Source organism: Leptosomus discolor, chromosome 4, assembly GCF_034619465.1.
Source record: "Leptosomus discolor isolate bLepDis1 chromosome 4, bLepDis1.hap2, whole genome shotgun sequence".
NCBI classification, from domain to species: domain Eukaryota; kingdom Metazoa; phylum Chordata; class Aves; order Leptosomiformes; family Leptosomidae; genus Leptosomus; species Leptosomus discolor.
Genome location: NC_141394.1, coordinates 10890585 through 10904684, shown reverse-complemented (window position 1 = coordinate 10904684; position 14100 = coordinate 10890585). Strand labels below are relative to the sequence as shown.

General features: G+C 43.2%; 1 protein-coding gene across 1 annotated transcript; it reads left to right on the top strand.

Annotated features, from left to right (window-relative positions):
- Positions 1-1235: 1235 nt before the first annotated feature.
- NAAA (N-acylethanolamine acid amidase) lies at positions 1236-13773 on the top strand. Its single transcript, XM_086464273.1, has 11 exons — positions 1236-1444; positions 2106-2270; positions 4097-4223; positions 4978-5068; positions 8053-8129; positions 9480-9652; positions 10520-10582; positions 11155-11221; positions 11785-11813; positions 12762-12843; positions 13671-13773. The coding sequence occupies exons 1-10, from the start codon at positions 1236-1238 to the stop codon at positions 12835-12837; spliced, it is 1077 nt and encodes a 358-aa protein (XP_086320399.1). The 3' UTR covers positions 12838-12843; positions 13671-13773.
- The last annotated feature ends 327 nt before the right edge of the window (positions 13774-14100 follow it).

Sequence of the window (14100 nt, the reverse complement as noted above, 5' to 3'; positions counted from 1 at the left end):
TCTAAACCTCTTTGTCAAATTGTGTTTGAAATGGATTTACTTGTGGGGCTGAAACTGGTGCTACGTGCACAGTGTAATGGAAAAGCATGTGGTGGTGGTTGATTTCTTTTTAGGAAACCAGCTTAAGGTTTATATCCCACATGGGAATTCACTCAGCTTAGGTATGTTTGTGTTGAATACACAATTGTATTCACTAATTCATGTCATTTGTCTTGTGTATTTTGTTTGTTTTGTTGTCACATCTTGCTTCCTAAAGAGCAAAAAGCTTATAGAGGCTTCAGGGAGATAGAAGAACTAAGTAGAAACTGGCTGACTTTGAAGGTTACTTTCACATTCAGTGCTCTTGGTGAGGGAGGGGTTGTTACTTGGGAATGACAGCAATGAGCTGGCCAGGTGGAGGATGTGTAGTGGGAGCTGGAGAGGCAAATGGATCCAGAGGAGCTGTGGTGGTATGTGGATGGAGGGTGGAGCACGGGCTGAAGTGATGGCAGTAAGGGGAGGAGATAGGAAATATATATGTGCTTATATAAAAACCACTTTGACAGTTTCTTCTTTTTCCCTGAACAACTGAGACCAGTTTTGCTTTATGTGCATGTGTCCAAAACCTAATGACTTCTGAGGCTGAAAGGGAGAAGCAATTACTTTTTTGTTGTTTTTGTCTTGTCTGTTTTCTTCCCCTTCATGTTTACTTCGTAGCACGTGGTTGCTGCCCACTTGGCAGCTGTCCTCTCCCACGCTTTAAGAAATGACAGCCTTGGACCGCCCTTTCTAAACTGTGGCAAACAGAAGCACAGGGGAAGTGAAACATCGAGATTAACTGGTAGATTATACCCGTTTTGATCGTGTTTTCATCTCTCTGTCCATCATGCCCTACCTCTGACAGCCGGAGGTGTTGGGCGGTGCTGCGGGCGGGCTCCGCGGCTGTCCCCGGGGCAGAGGGGCCGTGAGCGGATGCCGCCCGTTCGGAGCCGCGGGGGGGAAGCGTGGCGGCCGTGGGACGGAGCCAGGCGAGCCCCGTGCCTGCCCAGCCGGTCTCTCCGAGGCGCCGCTCCCCTGAGGCAGGGCGGAGGGCGGCCGCTACGCCTTGGGGCGGGCGAGGAGGGCGGTCCCCGCCCGAAGCACCGCCGCCATGTCCCGGCCCTTCCCCTTGGGCCGCCCCTGGCCGCCGGGGGTGGCCCCTACCGCTACCGGCGGGGCTGGGGTCGGGGCGCTCGGCGGCGGCCGCGTCCAGCGCCATGGGGCGGGCGGCGGCGGGGGTGTCCCGGCTGGGGGGGCTGCTGGTGCTGCTGTGCGGGGGGGCGGTAGCGGCGGCCTCGGCTCCGCTTGCGGCGGCCCCGCTGCTCTGTAACGTGAGCCTGGACAGCCCCGCCGAGGAGCGGTGGCTGCCGGTGCTGCGGCACTTCGATCCCGCCTTCCTGCGCGCCGCCGTCGCACGGGTCATCGAGTGAGTGTGGTTGGGGGGGCGGCGGGGGGCAGCCCGGGGGGGTGCGGAATGGCCGCGGCTGGGGCGGAGGGAGCAGCGCCGGGCTGTCAGACCGCCCTTCCTCCCCGGTGGAGCGGCGTGAGAGGCGGCCCTGGTCGCCGCCGCTCCGGCCCCGCCGTGCAGCGGGGGACCGGGGCCGGGGCTCGCTTTTCCCTTCTCCCCAGCGCCGTGGAGCCCTTGCGCCACACCCCCCCCCCCCCCCCCCCCCCCCAACCCCGCCAGACCCGCTGCTGCGGGGCCTGAACGAACGTGATGCTGCAGGGCTGCTGCGCTTCTGAGCTCAGAAATCAGGGATTTTTGGGTGTTCATCCCGTACAACTGCGCTATGCTTACACTTGGGAGCCTGTCAGAGGACGCACGGGGGGGATCCCTGGAAAGGATGAGATAAATCTGACAAGGAGGAGGGTTGTGCTGAAGCTTTTGCTCGGGTTGTCTAGGCTTCTCGGGGGGTGGCATGCAGAAGCCGGTGAGATTTGGAGAGGGATGGGATGCAGGGATGCCTGATACTGTACGGGAGAGGGTGGTCAGGGAAGTGGCAGGCTCCTTGAAGATCTGACTGCCAGGCATAAACTGCCAACCTTTTTGTCTCTTTCTTAGCTAATGTCTTGAGTGTATTTTGCAGTGAAAGTGTACCAAAATGGGTCCATGAAGTCATTCGGCCGATAGCAGCAGAATTGGAGTTCTTTATGCCGCAGCCCTTCGTGGGGGAAATCGTGGGGCTGTGCAAAGCGCTGGGAATAAGTCTTGGAGATGGACTCCTGCTTAACTTCGCCTATGAATCTACCGCGTAAGTGTCTGGTACTTACAGAATCTGGTGGAAAAGGATGTAGAGAGTCATTTTAGTTCAGCGTGGGAGAAGGCACAAAAAGGCACGTGAAGACACTTGGCAGATGATTCGCGCTGTTTGTTCTCAAACCTTCAGCTGGAAGGGTTCATTCTCATTAGGCAGTTTGTATCCTGAATTGAATGAGAAACACAGAGCAGTATTTTTGTTAATAAAGGTAACATGTAGCCGCAATGTTTTTGTGTCTATATCTGTATGAATGTAAAAGTATGACAATCATTTCTGATAATACAGGAGGGCCATCCATTCAAAGTGTTTGGGTTCATTTATCTTCAAAGATCACATAATGTACTCTTGCCATTTCAATTGTTGTATTGCACCAAAAAGGAAACTAGAAGAATTAGTTGCAATTGAATTATTTTAACCATTCAACTGAAAGTTGCTTCCAAACCATTTTCTGGATTTATGTTCACAATGACTGTATAATGTAATTTTTTTGATTTGCACAATGGAAAATGGATGTAGCATCTTTATGACAGCAAACAAAACCTCAGTGGAAAAAATATGCAGTTTCATTGTCGTCTTTTTTTTTAACTCCCCCCAGAAGCATGTGCAGGAGAATAATAAACACTTGCTGTTGTCTGTGACGATCCTAAAAATATTTCTCTGTATAGATTTTAATAAAAAACAGGTTCATACGGTTACTTGTATACATTTGGATTATTGTTTTTCTCAAGGTATGGTATTTGGTTAAAGTGATTTTTTTTTTAGTAAGGATTAATATTGGATAAGAATCATTTAAATGCTAGCTTTCTTAGTATTTCAGAGGACACTTACCACTCTTAGCCTTAGTAAGGCCTGTGAAATGTTAAGTTACTCAGCTCTAAAGATACTAAATAGAAAAGGTAAATGAGGAACTAACCAGTTGTCTACAAAATTTTCACCTTTTCAGTTTTGAAAGACAGTGCTTTGCATCACTGGGATGACAGACTTCTAACTCCAGAGAAAATAAATTGTTAATTCTCTGCTAATTCAGTATACTTCATAAAAAAAGCCTGTTTCAAAAAACTGAGTATGTTGTTAAAAAATGAATTTCAGCACACTTCCTGTTCTAGAAGAGGTTATACTGTGGTTGAAATGGCTGACACTTTAACAGCAACTGATGTTTGACTTTGTTTGAACTTTTTATCTAGTTGTGATTAAAAATATGCAGGGTCCAAACTGAAATGAAATAATCTATAATTGCCAAAATGAAATCTACAAAGTTTCAGACTGATAACTTTGTGGACGTTTTTAGATGTCAGCTTTTCAGCTTGATTTAGAAAAGAAGTAAAATGAAGTGTTTCCCAAGTGGAAATGCTGCTTCTACCTGGGCTGTGATACCTGTCCCAATGCGGACAGTAGCGTGGCTTTGGACTTTCTGAGCTGGGTGGGACCTGTTAAGTTAGGTGTTGCACAGTTTGGTATGAGCCTCTGTGGGAGGGGGCTTTCCCTTCGGGATATGGTGCGGTAGTCATAGAGGGCATTGTAGTGCTGTGTGGTTATGCAGAGCTTCACTCAAACCGTTCTGTCCCTTTTGTTTTTCTGACTCATCAAGATTAAAACCTGTAAGAAATTTTGTCAAGAAGTACAGGATGCGACTGTTCTCTCGGGTTGGGAAGCGTGTTACTGATATAATGCAAACTGCTATTTGTAAGTTTGTGGTAAAATACTTTGCAGACGGTAAACTCGGTTACGCCTCCTGAAATGTCAAGCTAGTTCAACTACAATATTGAAAGCATTGTCATTGAATTTTCTTAAATCTTTCTTTCTCCTTTTTGTTTTTGAAGGTTCTGTACTAGTATCGTTGCTCAGGATGACAAAGGAAACATTTACCATGGTCGGAACCTGGATTATGGTTTTGTCGATATATTAAGCAAGATTACAATTGATGTGAGGTTTATAAAGAATGGGCAGGTACGGGCTGAGGATGACGTAGCCGGGTGGTACTCTGTGAAGGAACGGGGAATGGTCGTACAGCTGCATGGGCAGTGCGATTTAATGTAGGGATGTGGTTCCCGTCCCGAGTGTATTGGATTATTAGAACACCACAGTCACACTCTGGGAATGTGGGATGAATGCTGGTTTTCTCTGCGTTCTGCACGCTTCATTTGTGGTGATCAACTGGAACAAACAGAACAGAAGACACTAGTATCTCAAGATTGTTATTTGGAAGGAGATCTTGAAAGAAGGAAATACCAAGATACTTAAGAGAAGAAATACTAGAGAATATAGAAAAGAGATCACTTTTGGCAGGGACCAATTCTAAGGCTTTTTTTCTAAGGCCTTGTTAATTTTCATGACCAACGTGTATGTGTTAGATGAAAACTGTCGCTAGGGCAGTCCTTGTTAGTGTGATTTTCTTCATGTTCACTAGTCCATTTTGCAAATGGAGAACTTTTTGTTTCTGTCTTGGCCACTTGCTAATTTGACCAAAACTTTTGTAGCATTCAGCGATAGTTAGCAAATGAAATACAGTGAATTTTGGTCCTCGGAGTCTTTTTATAAATTACTTTGCAAGCTTTACTGTAATCCAAGGCTAAGTGTTTTATAGTGACTTATGTATGAAAGGCACAGAAAAAAGTACAGGATGCTGCTTCGGAATGTTGCCTGTATTTGAAGTAGTGTTCTGTTCCAGAATACTAAAATACTGCGTGTTTTCTGGTTTCAGGTAGCGTATCAAGGCACCACGTTTTTTGGTTACGTTGGCTTATGGACTGGACAAAGTCCACACAAGTTCACAATCTCTGGTGATGAACGAGGTAATATAAATCTGGCTTCCACGCTTGACGTTATGTATACCATTTTAGTTGATTGTTGCCTACTCTGCCCCTTCCCTCCTGTTCTAGAGGGAGAAATATGATTAAGGTTGCCAGGAAGGAGCTGAAGTTGGGTAACTTCTGTGGCCCTCAGGGAGTGAAAGGACACATGCTGCCAGTTTTTGGCTGCCGCATAGGAGAGAGGCATGTTAGTCAGCACAGTGTCATCTGAGCTTGAAAACTGCCAGAGGAGACTGAGAACCTTGGGGAACGCTGTAAAACACAAATTAATGTGGTCTGTTCAAGAGGCATAACTGGAGATGGCAGAATAGGGGCTGAGAGAAGAAGATGCAGTCGTGTATAGCAAATAAATGGCTGCTTGCCTAGTCCTCTGTCCCTTCCTCTCTATTCCCTATTTCTGTGTGCCCATAGGGCAGCTTGAAAGAGAGGATGGAAAGAGAAGCCTAAGAGTGAGAGATCTAGGGGAAAGGCAGCAGGGCTTGAGAGGATGCACAGAGGTCCTGAAAAGGCAGCTGAGGAAAGATCCGGTAGTAGAGGAAAGTTGAGGGATGTCACTACCAAGAACTAAAACTGGACAATTAGGAAGGCAGAGGAAGGGTCACTGCCTTTTCCATCAGTGCTGGAGTTTCACAAATACTGATAGGTATGTCCAGCTCGGAGCTTGGGTGTGCCTCTTCCATCTGTTCCCCCCTTCTTTTTTCTTTTTTTTCCCCTAAGAAGCAGACACTTTTTGCTTTCCTTTATTAGCTGTTTGTTAGAACTGGGAACAATGTAGTCAGAGTTAGAACCGACATCTAAAATAAATGTTTATTTTTCACTTGTGATTGTGGTAAGCAATTTTTCTTTTATTTCTAATATTTTCTTTTAATTAGACAATCTTCTGTTTTCAGAATCTGATGTTACACAAACACTGTTCACTCTGTACGTTATGTACATATTCATTATGAGTAGGGATTCTGCTATGGAGCGCATGCACCTTTTGATTCCTGTTTCCGTTGTTGATACTGCCTTGTTGCAGTCACTAGATTCTTTCCATAGTTTGTGCTCTTTTTTTTTTTTAAGCGCCTGCTTCTGATGCTAATGTAGTTATTTAATCCTTTCAAAACTGGAGTGTCCTGGGCTGATACTGAGAGATGCAGACTGCTTTTAGTTCATGCTAACGTCAGCTTGGAAATAAAGTCTTAAGTGTATTGAGTCTGTGCAAAAGCTTGATTTAGAAAATTGTGTGGACACAAGTCCTGTGTCTGTGAACAGGCACAATGTGGGCACAAAACCAGTGCCGTCCTGTTTTCCCTGCTGTTTCTCAGCATTGTTCTTCAACCCTTACTATAAGGATCATCTGAGACAACAGTGAGGTGGTTTAGTCCGTGCACAAACCCATCCTGTTCTCCCCATTCCGATAGAGGAATCAAGTGCTGCAAACACACGTGTGCGGTGGGCCCCTCTTGTCCGTCAGGAGCTGATGCGCTGTCACACGCTTGTGTGCCTCAATTTCAGTTGCTTTTTAAGTACAGGCAACAGTCATTCACTCAACACACGCTGTGCACCTGTAAAGCTGTTGTTGCTGACGCTTGCTGCTTTATCTGTCGCTGTACAACTGAACTAAAAATTGAGGGAAATGACCATGTGAACTGCAGCTGGAAAGACGTATGACTTGAAATTAGGGTGAAGTTCTACCAAGTGACAAGCATATTGTTCCTGCTGGCTTCTTCTGGTTTTGGCATATGAATAGTCATAAACTTGATGTTCTGTTTTTCTTAGTTCTCCTAATTTTCTCTAGTAACACAGAAAGACCATCACTACCTCTTTTTTTTAGCTGTTTCATGTTTTTTCTTCCTGTTGTTGGAATATTTCAGTAAGATGAATAATGAGGTGATTAATGCTAACATTGAAGCTGACAGATGTAGACTACTAGATCATATGAATAGACCCGCAATCCTTTTAGAAATGTGTTACAAAGTGCTAGTCCCTATTACAGTCACCTTTGACTTCATTGCTTATCATTCAGCTATGAATAAAAGCGGTTTAAAAAAGGAGCAGCTAGCCAGTTATTAATACTGAAAGGAATGTGAGAGTGTTTGATGGAAATTGCTAGCGCTGGCAAGTTCTGAGAGATGCTGTGTATTCTCTGTACAGTGCTGAACAGTGTCTGCTTTAAGAAGACACCTTTAAAGGCTTCGTCTTTGCTGTCCACTGTCCTTCAGGCTCCCTTCCGTTCTATGGCACCCTTTTAGGGCACTGGTCACAGGAATATTCTGCCTTTCAGAAGACACCAAACAGCTAAGATAATGATCAATCCTGTCATTACAGGTCTGAGATGATTTCTGGAAAGCAGGGGTGTTAATCCAGCTGCCATGGTTGAACTTCAGTTGGGATTATGTTCTCTATTGATATTTTACCTGTAGTTTCACTGGGATGTTATGCTCTTGGTTAGCCCTTCTGCTGAAGTGTTGATATTTCATGCTGATAGGTAGCTGCCCTGAGGATTTAGCTTTGTGTGGTACTTCAGTATCCAAATCTAATGATACAGAAAGCTGAGATTTGAAAGGCAGATTTTGAAAACTGAGGGCTTGCCAAGGTATGCTAGCCTGGTTATGCAGCACATCCTGCATATTTGGTGTATAGGTATCAGTAAAGTACTGCAGTAGAAAAGGAGCACCTTCACCGTGCAGTGTTCTAAAGAGTGTTGATAAGCTCAAGATGGGACAGAGGCTCCAGCTGCTTTCAGGTGTGTGCGCTTTGTCAGTTTGGTATAAACCACCTAAATTTGATGGTTTTATGATGGTGGTATAGTTAAAGAATTAAAGTATTTATTGCACCGCTCTTCTGCAGTGCAGTAGGGGGAAAGATTGCAGAGCTAGAGATGGGACATGGGGAAGAAAGGAAACAAGTTTTCAGAGCATACATAACATGCGCGTGTAGTAATTTCTTTTCTGTCTGTTTAGTTTTTTCTTTTTTTTCCACAGAGGGTGGTAGATGGTGGGAAAATGCAATAGCTGCTTTTCTGAATCGGAATTACCCTGTCAGCTGGCTTGTCAGAGACGTAAGTGCACTGAGTTATTTTCTCAGTTTCACAGTGATGTTGTTTGTACTTGCAAACTCCTAGTACATTTGATTTTCCAACTTTTAGATTCACAGAAAAGTCAATAAATTGATAAGTAAATGCATTGTATGAGAGCAGATAGGTATTGTCCCCAAATTGTCAGTGCTGTGAGAGAGGCAATTCCAGCCCTTCGGGGGGGCAATCTCTAATCACTGCCAAAAGCCTTGGAGAAGCTGTGCAAAGACTTCCTTCCTAGGGACTATTTCAGCTAGAGGAGCTTTGTAATTTAACAAACTGAGACAGCTGCACTCTTAAATGGTTACGATCTGACCCGGCGGTTATTTTACACTACATGTGATATGTTACCATATTAAGTGAGCAGAAGGAGTTAAAACTGTTATTTTGTATAGCACATCTTCTGAATACTGTGTTAGGGTACTACTAAGATAAAACAGATCTGCTGCTTCTCAGATTCTTGAATTACAGTAAGCGTGAACGATATGGTTTGTAGGTGAACTCCCTGCAGAACTGGAATGTCTGCTGGGGACTTTTGTTCATATTACTTGAGATTGAGACATGACTTGAGGCTGTGACTCAAAACAACTAGCGGCAGTGTTGCTCTCAGAAATCATTAATTGTTCTCCAGGACTTTCCCCATCTTTCTGAACAGTTTTGTTTGATGCATGTTTTGTTCTAGTTCCTACACAGCATTCATTTTAAAAGATGTACTTCAGTAGGTTGTGGCCCTGTGCCTGAAAACCGTAGCTTCATTGGCTGTGGTGACTGTCAGTTTATGCTAAGTTAAGTCACCTGCTTATGGCAGGAGAAGCCAGGCTTGCTGTAAGCAATGCCTCTGCCTCAGTCATCATTGTTACCTAAATCCTCTTAAACCACTGGCAAGACAAAGACATTTGTTTTCCCCCTTTCATCCACTTTCATCTGTCCCATGGTTCCCATTGAAACACTTTGCTGAGGATTGAATTTGTAGAGTATGGGCAAGCCTCTGTCTTTTGAATGGCAGATTTTTCAGCTTTTTTCATTTTTCACCATATACATATGTGCACATACATATGTGGGTATATGCGCATGTACATATATATTTACTGTTTTATTTGAATACTTGCAAAGCTGGGATTAATGAGATCCTGTCCTAGTCAAATGCATTTCATGCTCATATTCTCAGTTTGGAAAACTATTTTCAGAGAAATATTTTCAAGTACCACTTTACAGTCAGTTGCCACTTGAAAAAAAGCTGGACCCGTTCGTCTTTTTAAGATGTTCTAGTGCTCATTTTTGTGCTTGACCGTGCTACGTGATCTTTGTTTCACTGTGATCTCCTTTTTGCATTAGACCCTGAGCAGAGCAGAGGACTTTCAGTCAGCTGTTCTCAGACTAGCGGGCATTCCCATCATTGCTGAAGTTTACTATATTGTAGGAGGTGTGTCACCCAAAGAAGGCATGGTCATAACAAGGAATAGAAGAGGGCCAGCAGATCTCTGGCCTCTTGATCCTTTAGGTGGAGCGTAAGTATAAAAAAATGGTTTATTTTGTTTTTTCATACTCCCTCCAGAGCAATAGGCAGCATGAGTGACACTACTTTCTTGAGGGGACCCAGGCCTGTCTCTTACTAATGCTTACGGCTGGTCAGGGAAAGCTTGCAAGCCTCTGAAAGGAACTCCAGTTCCTTCTCTTTGAGAAGGAATCACACCACCTTGTCAGGTTGGGGCAGTCCAGAGGGTCAAGGCTGGAAAAAGCATCTGCATGTGTTTATTTTTTAGCCAGATTCCAAAGATGACAAGGCTCGAGGGCTTTTCCTGTCTTTCTGCCAAGTATTGCACCGGTAAACTCAGCACTTCCAAATTAGTTTTGACCTAATGTGGTAGAAAGGTTGAAGGCTCAAAAATAACTGTTCCTATCCAATTTGTGAAATCAGCACCTTAACATATAAAGGAGATCCTAAATAGTTTCCTTGTGGTGAAAAATGGCACTTAATGGCTACAGTCAGCCAGTAAATCCTGGCTTGGCAACAGCCAGGTGGCCTGTTGGCTCTGTGTACTGCTGCAGGCTGTGTCGTATGCATACCCATAAACTTTTTTCTGATCACCTCTTTAAAGGTCTGGTCTTGCTTTTATTGTAGTCAGCAGTAGTTTTGTCACTGATGCCAGCAGGAGTTCAGAGGTGGCTCCTTTTTTGTGTGTGTTCAGTAGTTTCTGGTAAAGGCTGCTATGTATATCAACATAGTGTCCCTTGGGCTTGCAGGAGACACAGGAAGGAGACTTTTGAGGGAGGTTTTTTCCTTTTGGCAATACAGAGATACTGATTCTTGGCCTTTCTTAATTACCTACTGATTCACCTTTTGTTTGCTTTTATGTTTGTGTGTTGTGTTATAGGTGGTTTCGTGTGGAGACAAACTATGACCATTGGACGACCCCTCCTCCTTTTGACGATCGAAGGTAAATTTAGTTTGGAGCTCTGTGGTGAGATAACACTTTTATTTTGAAAACTCTAGGGACTTAGGTGTTTTCTTCTCTGAGCAGGTGTTAGCTTGTTGAGCAGGCAGCTTGTTCAGTTTCTGTAGTGCTGCTCAAAAGGGAACAGATAAGGTAAGGAGCAATATTCACGTATGTCAGAGGAAAGCCAGTGTGGCATTGAGTGGCATAAAAGATGAGAAATTGCAAGGATGTGTGTACCAAAAATGTCTTTACAAGGCAAAGTTTAGTAGAAGTAAAAGGATTTAGATTCACAGTGAAAAAGTATTTGATGGCACTAGGAAGATGCTTGCAGACATCATACGATCTTTAGGCTGTGTGGTATGCAAAAAGCTGTTGCCAGATGCCCTGTTGGTCTGTACTCAATAGAGTAGTAATGCAATAGCAATGTGAGAGTAGATTCAGCCACACAGAACTCTGTATTTTTTTAGGCCAAAGCAAGCATTTCAATGTAAAGGCATTTAGTGAGAATTTTTTCACATTGGTGCTTTGTCACAGTAAAGTGTGTTTAATGATACTGTGGTTTTTTCCTGCAGAACTGCAGCCATCAAAGCTCTCAATGCTACTGGACAGCGGAACATCAATTTTGATACACTCTTTAAGGTATTTCTTCTAAATTCTGCATTGTGACTTTGACTTAAAAGTTCTCTTTCAAAGCAGAAGTGCAGTTGCATTTTTTTCAGGGATTTAAAAGCTGTGCAAGGAAGGCACAGTGAAAAAGTTGTACTGCACAACTGTCTCTGGAGAGTCCAAGACTGATAAGTTTGTTAGAAAGTTTCTAAACTCCCTTGCATAGGCATTTTGTAATAGTCTGCCAGTCCAAGCGGAAAGCGCAGGTGGTGAATCCCATCACCACCATTTTTGTGCAGTTCCTTATTTCAAGCATGATTATAAATATTACAGCGGGCAGATGAAGTGTTAAACATGAGTGATATTTACCAGTTAGTTTTGAGAACTTAAATGTTGCATTTTCAGAGGGCTTTTTTAAAATATTTTTGTAAAATGGTCTGATGTTATAAAAACCCCAACAAAACGAACAACCAGCAAGAGAAATTCTTTACTTTGCATTATTCCTTTTCATAACTTCATCCTCCTGCTGTTTCTAAATAGCCTTTTAATTCCCTCTTCATTTACCAAAATGACAACTCTTCAAACTTTCTGTACAGGTGTTGTCAGTGAAGCCAGTCTTAAACAAGTAAGTATTAGATTCAGAGATGTTAATCAGTGCCTCCCACCATGCCTCTGGCCACTTAAAAGTCAATCACAAGCTTCCTTAGGCAGTTCCTATGCATCTGAGTATGTTGCTGTTTCCCAGCTTAGATTCCTGCTTGTGCACATGGCAGTCTGTTTTCAGTTCCACAGCACTCTTCCTCTTTGGTCTGCCGCTCTAGCTGAGAAATGACACTTCGTTAGGCTCAGTCTGGTAATGGGAAGTTCCTTTGTAGTGGTGAAACAAATTGCTGCTTAGGGGAGCAGCTGGACTTTCTGCCAGGTCATTTGTGCCTTTCACTTTTGGAACCTTTGGATTTGTTTGAACACTGCAAATGGCTTTCTCTGGAGTTCCTGATGTAGCTCTGCTTGATGTGTAAAACGGGGGAAAAATAGTAAACAGGAGTACACAGCTTTTAGGTACCATTTACTAGATTTTCAAGAGATTTATTTCAGTATGCCATTGTTGTTCTGCAGTGTTCCACAAGTTGCACCTTTGCAGGTTATTTTGTTTTGTTTTACTTTCAAATGGAGCTCAGTATATTCTCTGGATCAGTCATTCGCATTAGAGCTTAGTAATGGATTCTTCAAAGTTAATATCAGAACTTCCTCTCCTCTTGTCTTTAAAAATTTGAGGAAATTTGGAAAGGAGATTATATTTGTGTCACTGCTAAGATTAGCAATACTGTTTTTTAATACAGTGATAAAATGGATGTACAGTTCCTTTGATTTACTAAATGGGGGAGAAAATACTAAAAATTTGTGTCAGCAGCCTTCATTTTTATCAGTCTCTTTCCCGCATAGTTTCTAACCCTTCTGTACCTAAGCAGAATGTTTGTTTCCACTCAAATTTGTTCTGCTGCTTTGCTAGTTTTAGAAATTAATCTTCTTGCCTTTGGAATGTCACTCACTTTTTTTCCTCTTTCCCCACCAGTAACACAGTGTATACCACATTAATGAGCGCTGCACTTCCAGATAAGTACCAGACATGGATCAGAACTGCGAAGTGACGAGGTGTAAGTAGCACGCTGGTACTCCTTGCTACTTGTACTTAAATCAAAATTTCAGCTGAAGACTCATTGAGGGACAAAGCCCTGCAGTGGCATTCAAATGACCTAGTCTGAATTCCTCATTCTCCCCTTGGTTTGCCTGTTGACCCTGGGTAAATACCTTCCCTTGTCGTTCTAGAGATAGGGTTAAGTATTGGCTTTCTTTGCAAACCTCTTGGAGATTATCTTAGGAAAAGTGCTTTATCAGAGAGGAAGGGGTGGGTGCTGTTGGAACCTAAAGGTAGAGGTTCCCTCTGTGAACTTTTTAGCTATTTTTTACCAGTCCTGCTACTGCAGTAAGTTTCATGTGTCTCCAGGTGGCTGACTATGACAGGAAGCCCTGCCAGAGTGAACTGAATCCCAGCAGGAGGGCTTGGTGCACTTGGCACCAAGAAAGATCAAGCTTAATTTGTGACAGCCACTTGCAGGCAATGCGACATTAGCATCCTTTGAGGGTTTTGTCCTGTGAACTTGCAGAAAAAGTCAAAAGTGCTTGAACTCACAAGGTGCCTCATGTGGTGTTTTTAATGTGTTTGTAGAAACATACTAAGTTGGGTTGATTTCTCTTCCAAGAAATTCTGGTTGCCTGGTCTTGGCAGGAGCACAAGAAGCTACATTCCAGTCTGAATAGGTTTTTAAACTCTTATTAATATTATATTTGTAGCAGTTACATGGGACAGTTGATTTTGGCAAATGTAATTCCTTTCTTTGAGAGATTCTGAAGTTTGTTTCTTTCTTAGCTCTATGAAACCTGGTGCTCTCTTACTTATCTCTTTATCTTCTTATTTCAACAGACAAAAAGCGTGAAAAGCTGAAGCTTTCCAAGACTGGCATGTGCTTTTAAAACCACTCTCACAAGCAGTACAGTCGTTTTGGCTTATTAAGTACATGAGCCATTCAGGAAATAATGACTTGTTAATTCTTTGAAGTGTTGCAGATGATACTGTTAATTAACTGTAATGCAAGTTTGATTTTATTGTAATTACATTGGTGTTCTAGCAGAGGTTGATGGCTAAAATTTGCTTTTACTGTTTTTGGAAAGAGTTGTGCAACTTGAATGTACTTATGTGCTGACTAATAAAAAAGAATTCATATATTTTGCATGGCCTGTTGGTCTGAATATAATTAAAAATATGCAGCTGATGGCTTGATTTATGAAGACCTGTGCTGTTACTCCTACTGACGTCATCCTTTTCCCTGATCTCTGAGGGGCTTGTGATCATG

Coding starts and splice junctions, on each gene's coding strand:
- NAAA (XM_086464273.1), top strand. CDS start 1,236: ATGGGGCGGGCGGCGGCGGGGGTGTCCCGGCTGGGGGGGCTGCTGGTG. Junction 1,445..2,105: donor GCCGTCGCACGGGTCATCGA/GTGAGTGTGGTT, acceptor TGTATTTTGCAG/TGAAAGTGTACCAAAATGGG. Junction 11,814..12,761: donor GTGAAGCCAGTCTTAAACAA/GTAAGTATTAGA, acceptor TTTCCCCACCAG/TAACACAGTGTATACCACAT.